The sequence below is a fragment of the Marmota marmota genome, unplaced genomic scaffold (assembly GCF_001458135.2).
Source record: "Marmota marmota marmota unplaced genomic scaffold, marMar, whole genome shotgun sequence".
Classification (NCBI taxonomy): Eukaryota; Metazoa; Chordata; class Mammalia; order Rodentia; family Sciuridae; genus Marmota; species Marmota marmota.
This window is the reverse complement of record NW_026000026.1, coordinates 1,362,309-1,381,608: the sequence shown is the minus strand read 5'-3', so window position 1 is coordinate 1,381,608 and position 19,300 is coordinate 1,362,309. Positions and strand designations below refer to the sequence as shown.

At 62.4% G+C, this 19,300-nt stretch overlaps 1 protein-coding gene across 4 annotated transcripts; it reads left to right on the top strand.

Moving 5' to 3' along the window:
• Positions 1-1,339: 1,339 nt before the first annotated feature.
• Slco4a1 (solute carrier organic anion transporter family member 4A1) lies at positions 1,340-14,248 on the top strand. Of its 4 annotated transcripts, none has more exons than XM_048810692.1 (11): positions 1,340-2,465; positions 3,581-3,671; positions 5,036-5,152; positions 5,548-5,656; positions 9,039-9,193; positions 10,163-10,297; positions 11,094-11,256; positions 11,343-11,515; positions 11,649-11,713; positions 12,081-12,229; positions 13,548-14,248. In XM_048810692.1, the coding sequence occupies exons 1-11, from the start codon at positions 1,670-1,672 to the stop codon at positions 13,689-13,691; spliced, it is 2,097 nt and encodes a 698-aa protein (XP_048666649.1). In that variant the 5' UTR covers positions 1,340-1,669; the 3' UTR covers positions 13,692-14,248. The 4 variants fall into 4 exon arrangements, with proteins under 4 accessions (XP_048666649.1, XP_048666651.1, XP_048666650.1 ...); XM_048810694.1 differs by having other exon boundaries at positions 1,345-2,465; positions 5,031-5,152; positions 10,102-10,297; positions 12,143-12,229; XM_015478569.2 differs by having other exon boundaries at positions 1,356-2,465; positions 5,031-5,152; positions 10,102-10,297.
• The last annotated feature ends 5,052 nt before the right edge of the window (positions 14,249-19,300 follow it).

Here is a 19,300-nt window from a genome sequence, read left to right as displayed (position 1 = left end):
CAACCCCCAGTCCTGGCAAGACCCCACTCTGGCTCTGGGGCTGGTCCCTGGGCCTGTCCCTGGTTTGCCTAAAGTCCTACCCTTTATTTAAAGTCTAACAAAGCCAGGAATTTGTTGTCCCCAGTACCGGAGGACATTTGTCAGTAAAGGCCACCCTAGCCAGGCCTCCAGAAGCACCCCAGCGCCCACGCCCATGGCCTGTGAGCTGCCGCTGTGCCCTGCCCGGTGCACTCTGGGCCTCCCCAGGCTCGTCACCCCCTGGGTCCTGGGGGCTCCAAGGCACCTCCTTGCCCCTTATGGCAGCCTGAGGTCCCTGGGACTCCTGGGGCCTCTGTAATGAAGACTCCAGATGGTGGGGAGGGGAGGGGGCGGGGCAGACAGCAGAACCTTGCTGCCTCCTGCTGCTGGGCTCAAGTCCAGGATGGAGGGTCTCAGCACTGGGTCCCCCGAAGCCGCAAGGAGCAGCTGCCCTGTCTTGGCCTGTGGCCTGCGTGTGTTCTCACGGCCTCCTCCCCCCAGCAGACTGGTGTCCAACCTTCCCTCCTGCAAGGACCTGGTCAAATGGGATTCCCTCCTGAAGGCCCAATGTCCACACGTGGTCCTGCTCCGAGGTCCTGGGGCAGCAGCATATCTTCTCTCGGGGCTGAGACAGGAGGCCAGGCAGGCCCAGGAGCCGCATGCTGGAGGCCAGGATCCCCTGAGCCGTGGTGTGCTCTGCCACGGCTTGTTTCTGGACGGAAGCCCGCAACAGGCCTTGTACCCTGCAGAGTAGCTGCCACCTGTGCTCCTGGGAGGACTTGGGCCTGGGGGAACCTGTGCCCCTGGACTCGGGCACCTCCCTTCCTGGGTGGCATGGGAGAGTGAGGAGCCTGTGAACCCAGGGCACACACACGTGGGGCTGCTCCTGCAAGGAGGGCTGAGCCAGGCAGCGGGGCTTCCACAGAACTGAGTGCCACTCCAAGCATTTCGGAAGACCCACCGTGTAGCACAGGCAGTCGCTGTGACCTTGGCGTGGCCTGTCCCCAGTGTGCAGGGCTCCTTGGGGCCTCAGAGGCCCATCTCGGTCCCCATGCCCTGGAGACCTGGAGCCACATGATTGCTCTGTGCCACAGGGCACAAGGGCCGCCCATGCATGAACCTCAGGAAGAATCCGGCTGGGCTGGTGTCTGCTGCTCACCCTGGCTGGGTCCATTGGGGCGCTGCACCAGCAGGCGGCAAAGGCAGTTTGTGTGCAGGAAGAGCTCTGTGGGTGGGGAGCGCGAGTCCGCTGTCCCTGTGCAGTCCTGCCATGTCCCACCCACTCCCACCTCGAGGCCTCCACCTGGCACTTTGCCCTCAGCCTCAGCCCTGCAGGCTCCCCTCCCAGGACACAGCCTCTTCCTGCGGTGCTCACAGGAGCACTGGAATGGGGACCTGGCAGGACATGGGACCAGGCAGGATGCCCTAAGGTTGGGTCTGCTCAGAGGCCACCCTGGATTTGGGGAGGGTCAGGGAAGGCACCTGTGATGGGGCGGCTGGGCCATCACACAGGGACGTCAGAGAGTTCCGGAGGCCAGGTTTGCTAACCAGCACCTCTTCCCACAGGATCAACCCGGTCACTGGATTTCCACTCAGCCACTTGGCCTGCGACTGTCTCAGGGACCTACTGAAGCCCTCGCCCTGGGGCAGGATGCCCCAGCATGTCACGGTGGACAAGGGCTTCCTTTCCATGCCACAGCTCCTCTTTCCCAGCATGCCCTCGGCCACTGAAAACGGGATTGACCCCACCCTGCCTGGCATCACTCCCGTCTCCCTGTGCTCCACCCACAGCCCCCTGGACTCCTGCGGCCAGCTCCTGTGTGAGCCCAGGGCTGAGAAGCACAGCAGCCTGGGGCCCCGTGAGGTGCGCTATGTCTCCATCTCCGAGGGTCCCCAGGACACAGCGTGTGGCTGGCGGGCCTTCGCACCCCGGTGCCTGCAGGTCTTCAACACGCCCAAGGGCCTCCTCTTCTTCCTGTGCGTGGCTTCCTTCCTGCAGGGTATGACCGTGAACGGCTTCATCAACACGGTCATCACCTCCATCGAGCGCCGCTTCGACCTGCACAGCTACCAGAGCGGGCTCATCGCCAGCAGCTACGACATCGCCGCCTGCCTCTGCCTCACCTTCGTCAGCTACTTTGGGGGCAACGGGCACAAGCCCCGCTGGCTGGGCTGGGGCGTGCTGGTGCTGGGCAGCGGCTCGCTGGTGTTTGCGCTGCCCCACTTCACTGCCGGCCACTACGAGGTGGAGGTGGATGAAGGGGCCAGGACGTGCCCGGCCAACCAGAGCGTGGTGTGTGCGGACAGCACCTCAGGCCTGTCCCGCTACCGGCTGGTCTTCATGCTGGGCCAGTTCCTGCACGGCATGGGTGCCACGCCCCTCTACACGCTGGGTGTCACCTACCTGGACGAGAACGTCAAGTCCAGCTACTCGCCCGTCTACATCGGTGAGTGGGCTGGCTGAGGGGCCAGGGTGGGCGCTAGAGGCCAGGTTGGTGTTAGCAGAGTGAGGACAGCCAGTCCTGAGCCGGCACCTGTGGAGAGTAGGTGGGGGTCTAGCCCTTCATGGCTCCCTGGTTCTTCTGGCCCCAGAGCCCCACCTGGTATGGCAGCCAGTGGTGGCTTCACCCAAGTGCCATGGGGCATGAGGGATGCTTGCCCCCTTACAAGGCCCCCAGCAGGGGCTCCAGGCCACAGGACCTGGGAACCCAGCCAAGGCTCCACATGGGGTCTGCCCTCCTCGTGGGGCTCCCTTAGGCATGAACAGGGCCCAGCAGCAGCCGCAGAGCATCCCCGTGCAGGGAAGAGCCCTGCGGGCAGGTGAGGAGGGCAGGCCCCGCCCTGCCAGTCTCCCCACAAGCCCACCCCTGCTCGGCTCGGCCCCACGGGCGGGAAGTAGAGGAAGGGAACCAGGAGAGTCAGGACTTGAGACAAAGTGGCCAGCTCCCGGGTTCTGCAGCCACCCGGGACTGGCGTGTTCCCCACCCTGCCCAGGTGGGCCCTCTGCTGGGGCCTCAACTGCAGCCTCCAGCTGTCCCTGTGTTGGGACAGTGGACCCAGTCCCCTCCCACGCCTGAGCCTCGCTCTGCCCACCTGGCCTGCTTTTCTATGTCCCCCTCTGGGACCTGGCTTTCCCAGGAGGGGCAGCTTAGAGATGGTCCCAGCAGCTGGGTGGCACTTTGGGGACCAGGCTTCCTCAGCCACCCAGAGGTTGCCACCCTGGGTGCCAGGCAAGCTGGGGCTGCATCACTCCACCAGTGGACGCCTGCCTGGCTGGCCCTCCCAAACCCTGGTTGTGGGCTGGGCCCTTCCTGCACCTGGGCAAGGCCGTGGCTGCCGCCCTCACCTACAAAGTGGGTCCTGGGCACATCTGCCCTCATGGGGGAGTCTAGGTTCACCTTGGGGCATCTTGAGAAGGTGATGTTGCCCAGGTGTTAGGCCTGGCTCAGGCTGTGGACGGACCTGGCCCATGGGCCATGGTGGACAGCAGGTGCAAACACATGGTGTAGGCCCCTGGGAGTGCCCAGGGTGGCTCCTGAGCCCCCAACTCTTGTCCCCCCAGCCATCTTCTACACCGCAGCCATCTTGGGCCCTGCTGCTGGCTATCTGGTTGGAGGTGCCATGCTGAACGTGTACACAGAGTTGGGCCAACGGTGAGTGACCTGGGTCCCTGCACAGAGCCAGAGCGGGGGGAGCTGGGGACGGCCTTGCTAGGGACTCGGGGGTCTGTGGGCGGCTCTGGGAGCCCGGCCTGGGGGAGGTGGGGCAGAGGGCTTCCCTGTGCCCCACCTGCTGGGTCCAGCCCCTTTCTGCTGCCAGCCCAGGGTGCTCTGTGCCCTCTGTTTCCCGAATCTTGTCTGTGATGCTAGTTTTGTGACTAAAGCAGGAGAGTTGGGCACCATGGCCACACCTGTCATTCCCGCCCTTGGAGGCTGAGGCAGGAGAATCTCAAATTCCAGGACAGCCGGAAACTTAGTGAGACCCTGTCTCAAAAAAATGAGGATGGGGGCTGGGGACGTGACTCCTGGGTTTAATGCCCAATACCAAACAGTAATTTTTTTTTAAGCTGGAGGGTGAGAAAGCAAGAACGGTGGGGAGAAAGAGATGGGGATGGAAGAGAAGGGGGAGGCTCACCCTTGCCACCCAGGGCCACAGGGCTCTGGTGGCTCCAGTCCTTTGTCCTGTCCACAGAGGGCACAATGTGTCTCAGGTGCCAGTATCCCTTGGGACTCTGCTGATGGCACCTGTCGGGGCCTCTAGAGCTCTGTCCTCCCAGAAGCTCTAGCGGTAGGGTAGGGTGACACATTGAGTGTGACTGGACAGTGCAGGGCCTGGAGAGGCCTGGGCTCATGTCCCCACGTCTGACACTTAGCTCCCTGTGCAAAGGTAGGAGGCAGAGCAGGTCCCCCCAGGGCAGCCGTGGTGTCTCCTGTCGGACAGAGCAGAGAGGCTGCCTGGGGCTTCCTCACTCTGCTGGTGCCCGTGTCCCCCTGCCCCTCTGCAGGCTGCCCTGCTCCCACTCCTCCCGGCCTGGGCTCCAGGGCTGCTGCTTCCCATGACGCTTCCCGTGCACTGGAATCTGCACGTCCTGTGCAGGTCGCAGTCACGTGTGCAGGGGTCTCTCCGGAGCTTAGTGCACTCCAGCAGAGCCCTCTGGAGCCCAGGGGTGCAATCTGTCCCCCTCTGTGCTGGCTTGGGTGTGGGACACTCTGCTGTTGCTTGGAGAGCCCTCCCCTCCTGGGCCCCTTGGGACTGGGCTGCAGACCCCCTTTCCGGGTCCTGAGTGCAGGTTGTACCTGGAGCCAGCTGTCCCAGGGGATGTCCAAGCCAGCGAGTGGCCAGCTTTTAGTCTGCAGGGGATGGCAGCTGCAGTGTGTGGGCCTCTATTGACCATGTGTGGAGGGACTCTGGGGGTCTGCAGAGGAGGAGCCACTCAGTCACCTGGCCTGTGTGTAGTGGGGAGGGTACCACTGAGCCATTCGGTGACCTTGATGCCGTCACCCTCCTGACAGGACAGAGCTGACCACGGAGAGCCCTCAGTGGGTTGGTGCCTGGTGGATCGGTTTCCTGGGTGCTGGGGCTGCAGCCTTCCTCATCGCCATCCCTATCCTCGGCTACCCCCGGCGGCTACCAGGTGGGTTTACCCCCTTGCCTCCCCGTCCACTTCCTTCTCCAAGTCCTTCTGACTGCTGGGGAGCGAGGGGGGGTCTCAGGGTCCTTGATCCAAGCTTCCTGTTGGGAGGAGGGATACCGTGCTGCAGGCTGGGCAGGCTGGTCAGCCGTAGCTGTGGCCTCCTTCCGTGGCCTCCTCCCACTGCCCCTGGCCACGCAGCAGGCCCTTGGTGCTCCCGCTGGCCCCAGGTAGCCCCAGGTGGCACTGGGGTTCTGGGGGACTGTCTGCCCTCCGAGGAGTCGCTGCGAAGGTGTCAGAGGAGGTGCCCCCAGACCTGGGGTGGAGCAGCAGTCAGGGTCGGCCCGCAGAGCCTGTGCCCTCTGGGAGCTGCGGCCACCTGCTGACTCTCCCTCCAGGCTCCCAGCGCTACGTGGCCATGAGGGCAGCAGAAGCACAGCAGAGAGAGCGCGGCCACGAGGCAGCGAGCAACCCGGCCCGCGGGAGGACCATCCGAGACCTGCCCCTGTAAGGCCCTGGGGAGCACGGCCTGGTCCTCAAGACCCCCAGAGGCCCTCCTGGGCCCATGGTGACCCCTCAGCTCCTGAGCCTCTTTCATGACCCACCCACCCCAAAACATGGGCAAAGATTAGGCAGAGCCTCCTGGGCCAAGGTCATGTCCCTGAGTGAGGGCTGCGGCCACTATGGCTCCCTTACTAGGGGCCGGGGCCTCAGCCCACACCCAAGGACACCCCGTGGCACCTTGCAGCCCCGTAGAGAACCTGCTCCATACCAGCAAGGTTCCCTGTGGCCTGTGTGCCCCAGGGGTCTCCAGGAAGCTGCGTCGGGCCCCAAGACCCCCTGAGAGCCCTGTCCCACAGCCTGGGCCCTGCTGCTTGGCCAGGTGTTGGGGATCACCTGCAGGTGGCCCTGGTTCTGTGGGACACTGCTGCCACTCTCCTGGCCACCAGCCTGCCTCCCCCCACAGTCACTTCCTTGGCTCCTGGCCTCACTCCACCCCCTCTTCCTTCTCTGTGGTCTGGCTTCGTTGTCTTTGTGCACAAAGGGACAAGGCCTGAGCTGCTGGGGCCTCAGAGGGACAGTGGGGAGCTGTGGACCCCTGGTACCCAGGGTCCTCATCTTGCAGGACTCTGTATTCCATGGGGCTCTCCACAGGGAAGGGGGAGCTGTCCACTGAGGAGGGGTGACCCATGGCATGGCCAAGCAGGCCCCATGGACAGGGGTGCTGGAGCGGCCATGCCAGGCCAGGTCATGCTCCCCACTCCCAGCAATGACGGCTCAGAGCCAACGGCCGACAGCCAGCTTAGCACAGAGCAGTGAGCCTCATCCAGGGTGGACATGGGCCCCATGGGCCTCTTCAGTGCGTCAGGGCTAGTTTCCTAGAGCAGCCGTGGTGGGAACTCCAGGAGCACTCTCCACGGAGGTCACAGCTGGTTCTCTGGAGAATTCAACACGAGAGTCTGCCCAGCAGCCTGTGGCTGGATGAAGAGACAGGATGTCTGCATTCCTCCGCACAGAGCACTGCTCCCCAGCCAGGCCCCCCACAGCCGGGCAGGCCTGGGCAACTCTCAGGGCATCACCACCCACTCTCAGTCCCTGAGCACCAGGACCAGCCAGTGCCCTGCACCCACCAGGACCTGCAGGACCAGCCGGTACCCCCGCACCCACTGGGATCTGCAAGACCAGCCCATGCCCTGTGCCCACCTGGACCTGAAAGACCAGCCCATGCCCTGTGCCCATCAGGACATGCAAGACCAGCCCATGCCCTGTGCCCATCGGGACCTGCAAGACCAGCCCGTGCCCCGTGCCCACCTGGACCTGCAGGACCAGCCTGTGCCCTGTGCCCACTGGGACCTGCAGGGCTCCCATGCCCTGAGCCCACCAGGATCTGCAAGACCAGCCTGTGCCCCACACCCACCAGGACCTGGAGGACCAGCCCATGCTCTGTGCCCATCAGGACCTGCAAGACCAGCCTGTGCCCTGTGCCTGCCTGGACCTGAAAGACCAGCCCATGCCCCGAGCCCACCAGGACCTAAAGGATCAGCCTATATCCTGTGCCCACCAGGACCTGAAGGATGAACCTATGTCCTGTGCCCACCAGGACCTAAAGGATCAGCCGATGTCCTGTGCCCACCAGGACCTGAAGGATTGCCTATGCCCTGTGCCCACTGGGACCTGCAAGACCAGCCTGTGCCCTGTGCCCACCTGGACCTGCAGGACTAGCCGTGCCCCATGCCCACCTGGATCTACAAGACCAGCCTGTGCCCCGTGCCCACTGGACCTGCAGGACCAGCCATGCCCCGTGCCCACCTGGACCTGCAGGACCAGCCCGTGCCCCGTGCCCACCTGGACCTGCTGTGGGATGGGGTCTCCTGAGCACTCTCTTCTTCCCCGTGTTGAGCCCTGGGAGCTCAGTAGCTGACAGAGAGAAGCCTTTTTCACCCTGAAGTCATACAATCTTGAAGTCTGGCGAGCTCCTGTTCCACATGGAAGGAGCCCTGCCAGTGCTGCTGGGGCCTGCCTGGCACCTGCGCCACCCCCTCGCCTGCCTGAGCTCCGAGAGGTGCCTGCTGGCAGAGTCGGCTCCGAGGCGACGGTGGCTACGCAGTGCACACCTCCTTCTCAGAAGCTATTTTTGTCCTGCGTCCTCGTAACACGGGACCTTAGGGTGTCAGATGTTGAGCATCACCTTGACATGGGCTTGGGCAGGAGGGCATCGCCTGTCCTGCTGAGACAGGAGCCACAGGGCCATGGAGCCCTGGGCGCTGTGGGACCCTGAGAGGACGCCCAGAGCGGCTCATGCAGGAGAGTCCTCAAGGCCCAGCGTGCACGCAGAGGGTTCACAACCACCTTCCCTAGGGCGCTCCAGAAGTTGCTTTCTTGTCAAAAACGGGAGAGAGCCTACCCTGCTGTGAGCCGGGAGACGGTGCTGTGCCCTGTCCAGGAGACCAGTGGCATCTGGGAACAGGGAGGGACCCCATGAGGCTACTGAGACAGCTGGGCATTTGACTGCAGGCCCGCCAAGCCCCACTGCTGGGCCGGATCCGCCCCCGCCCTCTCAAGTGCCTTGTGTTGCTCGGCTGAAGCCCACGGTCAGCAGTCAGCTCAGCGGCCTCCTCGAGGCACCCTGCTCTCACCCTGGCCCAGGGGGGCAGACTGAGGCGCCCCCCCCACCGGGAAGCTGTTGGGGGACATGCACCTGCCCAGGTTCCTCGGGTGCCAGACAGATGGAAGCCGCGAATAGAGGCCCCTGTCCTCCGCATCCTCAGACAGATCCACCGTGGCACCAGCAGGCTGTGTCGGCCCTAGGGCCTGGCTTCACCCCGCCCCTCCATGGCCACCGTCCCCATGCGCAAGCCAAGAGAGGTTGGGAGCTGGCCAAGCCCACCCAGGGCTCCTTGAAGGGCCGACTTCCCGTCCCCAGAGGCTCCCCGCCCCTTCTCCCAGGTCTGGAGGCTGAGACCTCTTGGCAACCCCGGGCCCTGTCCTGGGCCCACCCAGCCTGGACTTGGTGACCACCGACTCCCTGTCATTCTCTAGGCCCCTCTGCTGGTTGTGGCGGGCACTCGAGCAGTGTCTGGTCACTCAGGTCTCCTTGTGGGGTGGCCAGAAATGTGGCCGTGGCAGATCCAGGGTTCTTACACCATCAGTTTCAGCAGCTTTCAGGATGAGAGGGTCAGAGGGGCCCTCTACCTTCCAAGCCGAGTCTGGTGCCCATTCCTGGCTTCTATGGAATAAATGTGGGGTGCCCCCTCACTGCACTGCACTCCACTGCCCCTCAGAACTGGGGCACGTGGTGCTCAGGGGGGTGGGCAATGGCTTCAGGGTGGATCTGGCCAACTCTGACCCTCTGTCTCCTCTCTGGTTCCCATGCCCCTTCCCTGTCTAGCTCTATGTGGCTCCTCCTGAAGAACCCCGCGTTCATCCTGCTCTGCCTGGCAGGGGCTACCGAGGCCACCCTCATCGCCGCCATGTCGACGTTCGGACCCAAGTTCCTCGAGGCTCAGTTCAGCCTGAGTGCCTCAGAAGCTGCCACCTTGTTTGGTGAGGATCTCGGGGTGCTCTGCAAAAGCGACCCTGCTTCCCCACTAGGCAGGAAGCAAGTGCCCAGGGCAACCTGGAGCCTGGTGGAAGGACCATGTCCCTCTGAGTGGGCAGCGCTCCAGGCCAGAGGGTGGGGCGGGCTCCACCAGTTCACCACCCAGGCCACTTTGCCATTTGTCCCAGATGGGGTCCGGGACTGTCTGTCCCTGTGAACCGGGCACTGGTGTCCCCAGGCTTCTTGGTGGAAGCCTAAACCGCTCAGTGGCGAGGCAGCTGGCCTCCAGGGCCAGTGGGGGTGCTCAGGCCTCCCTCAGTGGTGCTCACAGGCACCCTGGGCTGGCAGCCGCCCCAGCCCCGTGGACCCCACACAGGGCAGCAGGTGCCCCAGAGCGGTGCAGCATGGGCAAGGGTCAGCAGGCTGACCCACTGGCCAGGTCCCCACATGCAGGGCCCAGAGAGGGCATCAGACTTGGGACCCCTCCCCAGACACCACTCCTCACCTGGCCCCATTGGGCTTACCCTACGTGCCCAGACCCACCCAGTCACTCCCTCAAGCCCCTCTCCCACTCCCGCACACCCTCCTCTCTCCTGCCCCCACAGCGGGCCTGGGTCATGTAGCCAAGGGCTGAGTTTGCCCCGAGGCCTCCTGGTGCACCTCTCAGCATGGAGGCCATGTGCCCAGCAACCCCAGCCTCCCATCAGACGCAGTCCAGGTTGGCCTGTAGGCTCGGTGGGGCCCAGGGTGACCAGAGCTGCCCTGGGCTACGCCCTCAGACCCTGCACAGAGGCTCTGCCCAGGCAGCAGCTGGGAGCTCAGCCAGTCCCAGCACTGCCCGGCCTGTCTCAGTTTCCCTGCCCACAAAGTGGAGGCCAGGACCTGGGCCCTGCCTGACCCTCCCGTTCCCCAGGGTACCTGGTGGTGCCGGCGGGTGGTGGAGGCACGCTCCTGGGCGGCTACTTCGTGAACAGGTTCAAGCTCCGCGGCTCTGGGACCGTCCGGTTCTGCCTGCTGTGCACCCTGATCAGCCTGCTGTCCTTCTTGGTCTTCCTCACACACTGCCCCAACGTTCCCGTGGCGGGCGTGACGGCTGGCTATGGTGGAAGGTGAGACCCAGCAGCGGGTGCCACACCAATGGGCACTGGTGTCCCCCGAGGGCTTCCCTAGGGCGGGAAAGGGTGAGGATGGCCCTGGCAGAGCGTCCACTGCACCGCCCACCAGGTCCTTGCTCTGTCCCCTGAAGTGTCGCATGCTCTGGGCCTCAGTCTCCTCTGCAGGGGGTGGAGTAGTGCCAGCTCAGAGGGCCCTGTGTCGACAGGAGCGTGGTGGGCTCGCCCTGGGGAGGGGATGCCAGGGCCCTGTCCCTTGGGGTCAGTGGGGTGAGATGCTCGCACGCAGCCCACACCTGCGCCCAGCCTTTGTCTCCGGGAGCCCTTGAGCTGACGTCCTGGAGCCTGCCGAGTGGCCTAGGCCCCAAGGTGCCCTCCACACACAGGGCTCTCCTTGGAGGGAGTGAGGAGGCCGGTCCTCAGGCGCCACCAAGACTCTATTAGTTGGGGACAGAGGAAAGGTGGAGCAAGCGTGCACCATGCTGGGCCTGGTGCTGCTTCGCGATGGCGGGAAGCCTGGGTACACTGCCTGCGTGGGGCAAGATGAGGCTGGGCAGTTGTGCCTGATGCGCTTTCCTAACACCCTGGGGCCCCTCAGGGAAAGGGAGGCCAGACAGAGAGGGTCAGGGCACTGACGCCAGCCCCCTGGGAGAACCGGAGGCACCTGGCTGATCAGTGACTCACAGGGCGCTCAGGGTGGCACAGACCTGTGGGCGTGGGGCCTGCTCTGGGTTGCCCTGGGCCATGGGCACCTGGCCCCAGCCTCCCTCCCACTGCCCTGGTCTCCCCGCAGCCTCCTGCCCAGAGGCCACCTGAACCTTACAGCCGCCTGCAATGCTGTCTGCCACTGCCGGCCCGAACACTACAGCCCTGTGTGCGGCTCCGATGGCACCCAGTACTTTTCCCCCTGCCACGCGGGCTGCCCCGCCGCTGAGATGGGCCCAGGTGGCCAGAAGGTAAGTGGCCACTGCCCCACCCCAGCCCTGGGACTGGGAGGCCCCGGGCCTGCTCCCTACCACCAGTGCTGCCGTGGGCTCCTCAGGTGTACCGAGGCTGCAGCTGTGTCCCTCCGAGCGTCTCTGTGGAGCCTGGCCACGCCACTGAGGGGAAGTGCCCCTCCGCCTGCCCGAGCAAGCCCCTGCTGCTGGCCCTCGTGTTCCTGGTGATCCTCTTCACCTTCCTCAGCAGCATCCCCGCGCTGACCGCCACGCTGCGGTGAGTAGGCCGCCTGCCCTCAGACCCCGGCCAGTGCTGGAGTGACACCACCCAGGGAGGTGGCAGCCTGGCGGGTGTGGCTTGGGTGCAGCCACACTTGTGTGTGTGTCGACGCTGCGGTTCTCCGTTGCAGGTGCGTCTGTGACCAGCAGAGATCCTTTGCCTTGGGAATCCAGTGGATCCTAGTCAGGACCCTAGGTACCGTGCAACCTGAGAGTGCATGTACCCTGTACGCTGTTCTCTGCACAAGGGCCCACCTGGGTGACTTCTCCCTCAGCTGGGCCGCCTGGCATGACGCGGCTAGGAAGGGCCCTTTCTCTCACTGACCACTAGAGGGCGCCCTTGGTCTTCTTTTGCCCAGAGGGTTGCCTCCCTCATTAACACAAAGTCCCCCTGCTCGGAGATGGGGCACTCCCAACCGGTGCCAGTCTGCAGAGAATGGGCCACTTGTGTCCCTTTCGCCCCTGACAACACCAAGGGCAGAGTTGCCTTGCCGAGAGCCCACACACGTTGGTCTCCACTGCCCCCAGTCCCCTGCCGGGTGCTAATCCAGCCCTGTCCACAGGCAGCATCCCGGGGCCCATCGCCTTCGGCTGGGTGATTGACAGGGCCTGCCTGCTCTGGCAGGACCAGTGTGGCCAGCAGGGCTCCTGCTTCGTGTACCAGAACGCGGCCATGAGCCAGTACATGCTCATCGCGGGGCTCACATACAAGGTAAGGAGGCCCAGGGCTACAGCAGAGGGCCCAGGGTGGTTCCCCCCAGCGAGCTAGGGCTCAGGCCAGCCCGTGTGTCCAGCTCTTGCCTCCACAGACCTTCCCACAGCTGGTTTTCAAAAGGGGTGTCCTTCCCCATCCCACCAGCGTGCTGTGGAGGGAGTCCTGGCCGGGAGTCAAGAGCAGCCGCCCCTGGACTCAGCTGCGCTCCCAAGCCAGGCCTCGTGGGTGAAGTCCCTCACGTCCCAGCCTGACCCTCTTTCTTCTGCTCTTAAGGAGAGCTCCCTGTCGGCAGTGGGGCTCCCTGGGGGCAGTGCGGTATTGGTGGGTCCTCCCTGAGGGACAGAACACTGAGCCTCCAACTGCCTCAGGGTCTGGGTTGAGGCTGGGAGTCTTGGCCTCTGGGGATTCTCAGCTACCTGTGGTCTTCCTCTTGGGATTAGCATAAAAATAGCCAAGTCAGAGGGGATTTGCAGCTCTGCAAAAGAGCGGTGTGCCCGGCACTGCTCCTGCTGCCAGGGTGCCCCAGGGCCCTGCAGCAGACAGGCCCTGGGTGGGCCTGGGATGGTGCGTGGGGGGGTGCCGACAGACTCCAGGGAACACTGGCCTTGGACCACTAGAAACAGCCCTCCCAAGTGCTGTCTCAGGCCTGCAGCCCAGGGGTGCCCAGGAAGCCCGGTGGGTGATCCCCTGAGGGTGTGCCCACCCGTGATTGCACTCTGCACATGGCCCCTCACACCTGGCAAAGTCCCTGTGGCAAGGAAGCCCAGCTCTACCCCGACACAGTATAGAGGCCCTGCCTGGGTCACTGCCCCTGCAAGGTCCTACAGACCAGCCCCAACAGCAGGACACCTCCATCAGGGCTCTGAGGTGCCAGCAGAGCAGCCAGCAGCTGTCCCCGGGGCTCAGGGAGAGCCGCCCACCTCTGTGCAGCAGGTCTGGGTGCAGATGCCTGCCCCGCACCCCCCAGCCTCCAGGGCCCTCCCCTCGTGCACCAGTCTCCTGTGGGGACACCAGTGATTGAATTTAGGGCCACCTTAAATCCAGGACGCCTAGTCTTAGATCCCTCAGTTAGTGACCTCTGCTAAGACCCTCTTCTAAGTCCCCTCACATGTCTGGGTTGGGACTTGCACATGTCCTTTGGGGGACACTGCCTACGCCCTCTGCAACACTCCCTGGCCCCATCCTCTGCCTCCCCTCACTGACAGGTGGGAGTCACCGGGAACCCTGTGTCTTCTCTCCAGAGGGGGTTGGGCTCTAGGGTCCTTGAGAGGGGGCAGCAGCCAGGTCCAGCAGGCCCCTGCTGTGTGTCCCGTAGGTTCTGGGCTTCCTCTTCTTCGCGGCCGCCTGCTTCCTGTACGAGTCCCCGTCGGGATCTTCTGATGGCACGGAAGCCTCCCTGCCCAGCCACTCCTCCGCCTCCGAGAGCCCCACAGAGCCCCAGCAGCAGAGCAACCTCTGACCCCAGGCTGCAGGCCTCTGCAGCCCCCACCTGCACTCCCTGACGTCCCCTCGGAAGGGCCAGCACTAAACCCCCACCCTGGATCCTGGCCTCCTGGGGTTCCCCAGCTTCGACCCAGCAACGGCTGGGGGATCACAGCCTCCGAGGCAGGAGGCTGTCCGAGGTGGGCCTGGTGTCCAAGCTGGGCCTTCAGGACGGCGCACCCCGTGGGCAGCCGGCCTGGCCCTGACTTCCTGCCTCTTCCAAAGCCTGGAGCACCTGTGGGAAGGCTGTGCCAGGGGTGCCCCTACTGTACCTGTCGCCCGAGCTGCTGTCACCACCTGTCCTCGAGCTGTGGCCTCTGCACTGAGGGGGAGAAACTTGTGTAAATATGTTTGTGGACCCACATTTTGCATAAAGCACATTTATAGATTTTTCATACCTGGTCACATTGGGTCCGTCAGGGCCAACTCCCGTGGCTGTGAATCCTGCAGGGAGAGGCCAGTAGTCAGCCAGGAGTGCTGCTCTGACCCCTTCAAACTGTGCATATGTAAATACATTTTAATATTTAAAGCTTACATCCTGTACCAGAGTATTATTCCATGAATCTGCAAGGGTTGGTGGCTTTGCCCATTCTTCATGTAGCTCTGTGGTGCAGGCTGTCCCTGGCACTGGCCTGGCCCACAATGCCCTGCTGGGCACCCTCCCTTCCCCTGTAACCTGAGAACAAAGCCACAGCCGCCAGACTCCACCTCAGGGCCCACCGTGGACAGGCCCACACCACCTGCCTCCCCACCCACAGATGACCTGCCCCATCTGTGCGTGCCCAGAGTTAGGGGGCAGACGCTGCTAACAAGGAGGGCTACATGTCTGTGTCCCGTGTGACACACGGTGCGAGGGAGCCCGCAGGGCCCTCCGGTGTGCAGGACCACAGCACTCCCAACAGACAGAGGAGACAGTGGGCTCTGCCACTCGGGGAGGCTGTCAGGGGAGGCCTGGGGGGCGAAGGGCCCACGGCTGCTGCTAGGAACCTACCAGCGAAAGCACGGCTCTCCTCACAGAACTCTTGCCTACTGCACGCCCATCTTCTCCTCCCACAAACCAGACGGAGGACAGATGCTCCCTGGGTCAGCTACACCCCAGGGTCCACTTCTGCACCCTGGAAACCAGGCCTCAGGAGCGTGGATAGGCGGGTGGGGAATCACATCTTCAGGGCAGAGCAAGACAAGGAGGGCCAGGGAGCCCCAGGACACGCAGGTCCGAGCCACATCACCCTCCAAGGAGGGTGCCCAGGACAGCCACTGGAGCACGTTCCCCAGCACACCAGCTCCCACTTAGACTCTGGCTGGCCTGAGCCAAAAGACATGGAAACAAATGTATGAATATGTTCTTAAATTTATGTGGCACATAAATACTTGGAAGTGGTGCACTCCACGTACCTCTCCCTGGTCATCAGCGGGGCTGAACCACGACCTGGGTTCATGCGCAGAAGCCTCACCTCAGGGTGTGTTTGGAGAGGGGCCTCTAAGAGGGCCTTAGATCTGTGGTCAGCCTCCTCACCAGGAGGCTCCAGGGCAGCTGCTCGTCCTGCCCTGAGAAGCTGCAGCTCTGGGGACACAGTACACCTGTGCCCTGAGTGGCCAAGCGCAGGCAGCAGCTTTTCACCCTGGCTCCTCCTCCAGAGCCACCTGGCCATTTCCTGTGTGTTCCCTGGGGCCAGGCCTCATGCTCCTGACCCACAGGCACTCTTCACTTGCCCAGGACACAGTGACACCACCGTTCTGTCCAGCCACCCTCCCAAGCACAGGTTACATTTCCACTTAGACAGATTTTAACACAAATAGCTCACCTGCTCTCACTGGGGCTCATGCTACATGTCCACTTGAGGATGTCTGGCTGCCCCTAAATTTTGGGGTCCTGGAGTCTCCCTAGCCTCATCTTATGTACCCCACACAGTCCAGGCCACACTGCCCCAGGTCCCATGGGATTCCCACAGAGCCCACCTCAGCCTCTGTCCAGGAACCCCGCTCCGTCTGCAACCCCTGCTGCCCCCTCATCCAACATCTAGGCTGACCATGGTCCACAGCCTGGCCATGTCACCTGCTCCTCCAGGGACACCTCCAGCTCTCGCCCCTGTGAAGGCCAGAGGCAGAGGCCTTGGGGATGCCAGGATGTTCTATTGAGCTGTGCCCTGCCTTCCCAGCTTAAGGCTGTTGTATCCCCAATCGGAGGATCCCCAGCAAAGGTGACCTCATGCTCCGGCCCCAGAAGGGCACATGGAACCACTCTAGCCAAAACAAATGAGTGGCCAGGTGCCCAGAGCTCTGGCTGTGAGCTCTGAGCAGGGAGGGGCCAGGTCCTGGCTCTTAGTGGGCACCCAGTGCAGGAGCATTGGGCAGGTCCACAGTCACTACCAGTGGGCACCAGGGGGCAGGACAGGCCTGGCCTGAGCCTGCCAGCAGGGACAGAGTCCCCTCCACAGCCAGGGCTCCTCCCATCCCAGTGGGAGCTGGCAGCCTGGTTCCCTCCCCCTGCCCCCCTAGAGGTGTTTCTGCACTAAGCTGGATGCGGGCCTTCCCCAAGCTCTGGGCCAGCCCCTCCTTGCTGGGAAGTGGGCAGGGCCTGTGACCAGCTGTGAGCAAGAAACCAACGGGCCCCCTAGCCACAGAAACCACAGCTGAGAATCAGGGCTGGTCCTATTCAGAGCCCATGTGGTGACCAGGAAGGCCACCAGGTCAGAAGGCGGCTTGGCTGGACTCCCTGGAAGGAGCCTGGGGAAGCAAGCCCTGTCCAGGGAAATCCCCAAGCAGAAACTAGACACTCAGCTCCCTGGCCTCCTCTCCCTGAGGGAGAAGCCCCTGACCTGGCCCCACAGGGTGGACCACCTGCAGAAGCTGCCCTGCCTCCAGCTCCCTCTTCCATTCCTTTCCTCCCATCTCTGCCCTTGACAGGGTCTGGGCCCCTCCAACCAGAGTGGTGGCTTAAAAAAAAAAACAAAAAACAGATTTATTAACATGCATATCACATGGCACACAAGTCTGCCACCCCAGGAGCACAATCCGTCAGGTTCTGGGTGTCTGTGGTTGCAGGACCACTGCACATCTGCTGGAACATTCTCAGTGCTCCACAAAGACACTGGAACCCCGTGCCCTGGTCCTGCTAGCTCCCAACCACTCAGCTGGGCTCTCCACTGCTATGAAGACTTCCTGCCAGAGAACAAAAGCTTCCTAGAAAGAATGAGAACTTCCTAGAACAGATGAGGACTTCCTGTCAGTGAATGAAGACATCCTAGATCAGATGAGAACTTCCTGTGAGTGGATGAGGACTTCCTAGATCAGATGAGAACTTCCTGTCAATGGATGAGGACTTCCTATCAGTGGATGAGAACTTTCTAGAACAAATTAGAACTTTCTAGAACAGATGAGGACTTCCTGTCAGTGGATGAGGACTTCCTGGAATGGATGAGGACTTCTTATCAATAGATGAGGACTTCCTGTCAGTGGATGAGGACTTCCTGTCAGTGGATAAGGACTTCCTGTCAGTGGATGAAGACTTCCTGGAACCTATGAGGACTTCACATCAATAGATGAGGGCTTTCTGTCAGCTTAGTGGCTCCTCCCTGATCACAGGGCTTCGGAGGAGTCCCTGCGGTACCAGTGGGTGGCAGATGGCTTCCTCCCTTTCCATGGCTGAGTAGTTGCGCTAGAGGACAGACCACTTGTGCTCCCCCACTGTTTTACAGGAGAGGAGGAGTCCCTTGGCTCCCCCAGCTGCCTCAAAGCCAAACTGCACATCCAGTGGTGCCACCCTGGAATTAGGACAAGGCCCTCCATGGGACTCAGGCACACCAGGGGGCCTCTCAGGGGGAGAGTGGCAGGAAGGTCAGAACACCAGGCCGTCCTCCTGCACAGGGTGCTTCTCCAGCAGCATGGCCCTGGGCAGACCTGGAGGGCCTGGGGGGTCACTAACCTACTCCTGCCTCAGTTTCCCCACTGATGCAACAGCCTCAGCTTCATCCTGGTTGCTGAAGCCTGGAGCAGCTGGTTTACAGCCAGCATAGAGCAAATGTGCATTGCACAACTAAGGTCCCCATTGTCCTGTTGTCACCGCTGCTGACTGGTGACGAGTCCTTGCTTCCCCAGTGTTGAAGAATAACACCAGAGAAGCACGCCGAGGCAGGGTCAGAGTAGAAATTAGAAGTTTATTAAAGGACAGCAGAAAAGACTTCTCCCGGAAGACGAAGGGGACCCAAAAGGTGAAATCCGTGGAAGTTCGGTTGTTTCCCCTTTGTATAGTTCTTTCAGTGATGGAATGTAGGTGGGAAGGCCCAGGGGTGGGACACAGGTGGGCCAAAGAAGTAATCTGGGCAGGAAGGACTTCATTAACATTCCTTTGGGATGGGCTATCTTCAAATCTGCTGGGGCTGTTCATTAACTTTCTTTGGGATGGACTTTGGGCCCAGGGCTTTTCTTGGGACTTCATTAACATTCCATGAGTAGTCCTGTTTCCGGAATTCATTCTCAGCATGGCCTCCATTTTAGATCTTACTCGATATTAGACCCGATTTACCTAACTATACTGACTACCTAATTTTAAATCTGGCTTCACTGTTGGACAGGAAGGGGACTGAGGCAGAGCTGGGCAGGGACGCCTGCCCTGGCTTGAACCTTGGAGGGGTCTCTGGTGACCCCGGCACAAGGCTCTCGCTGAGGGCCTCTGATACTTGCCCTGCCAACCTTCCACCGAGCTCAAGTCTCCAGAGCAGGCAGCAGCCCCACCCAGTCATTGATTCCCTCAAGAGCAATTTAGGACTTTCCAGGATTAATTGCAGCAGTCGGTAGCTGGGCCATCGCCACACCTGGAAGTCACTAATTAGGAGCCTAATTGGCCTCAGGTCCTCCACTTCTCACGGAGGGCTGGTTTGCAGCTAATGACTGTGTCCAGAAAGCACGACACAATAATGACGATTGGTACTTACACCTCCAAGGCCCAGGAGTGCACCAGAGGGCTCTTCTGACTCCACAGCAATCCAGACCACCTAAACCAGGATGCTCGGAGCAGGGGGGGCTGCCCGGGGGACAGACTGAGGGGAGGGAGGCGGCTGGAGGTGGTGGAGGTGGGTGGCCCGGAGGGTTGGGAGGTGGCCTGGGGCGTTGGCAGTCTGCTCTGCCTGCTGTGGCCCATCAGTAGGTCCTCTCTCGTTCTGTCTTGTTTTGTTCTTAAGGAAGAAGAGTGAATTTAGGAAGCTGTAAACACAGTCGGTGACTTACAGATTGTTCTCCTCTAATTGGGTTTATGCCAGGGCCGTGATGGATGTCCGCAGCTCGCATTCCAGAACGCTGGCCCCGGAGGGCGAGCTGCCTGTCCTCTGGGGAAACAGCGCTTGTTGCCCACGTTCCAACGCTGGCCGCTGGCTGAGAGAAAGGGCAGCGAGGAGGGCAGTGGAGGCCGCAGCAGGGATTCCCCACCTGGGAGACCCCAACAGACTGTGGGAGTGAGCAGACGCCGTGTTGGGCAGACAGGGAGGGCTCCTCCCCAGGAGCCCAGCCCCAACCCATCACCTCCCCTCCTCACTGTCCTCTCTCCTCCCCTGCTTTTCCCCTCCTCTCCCCCCTCCCTCTCCCCCCTCC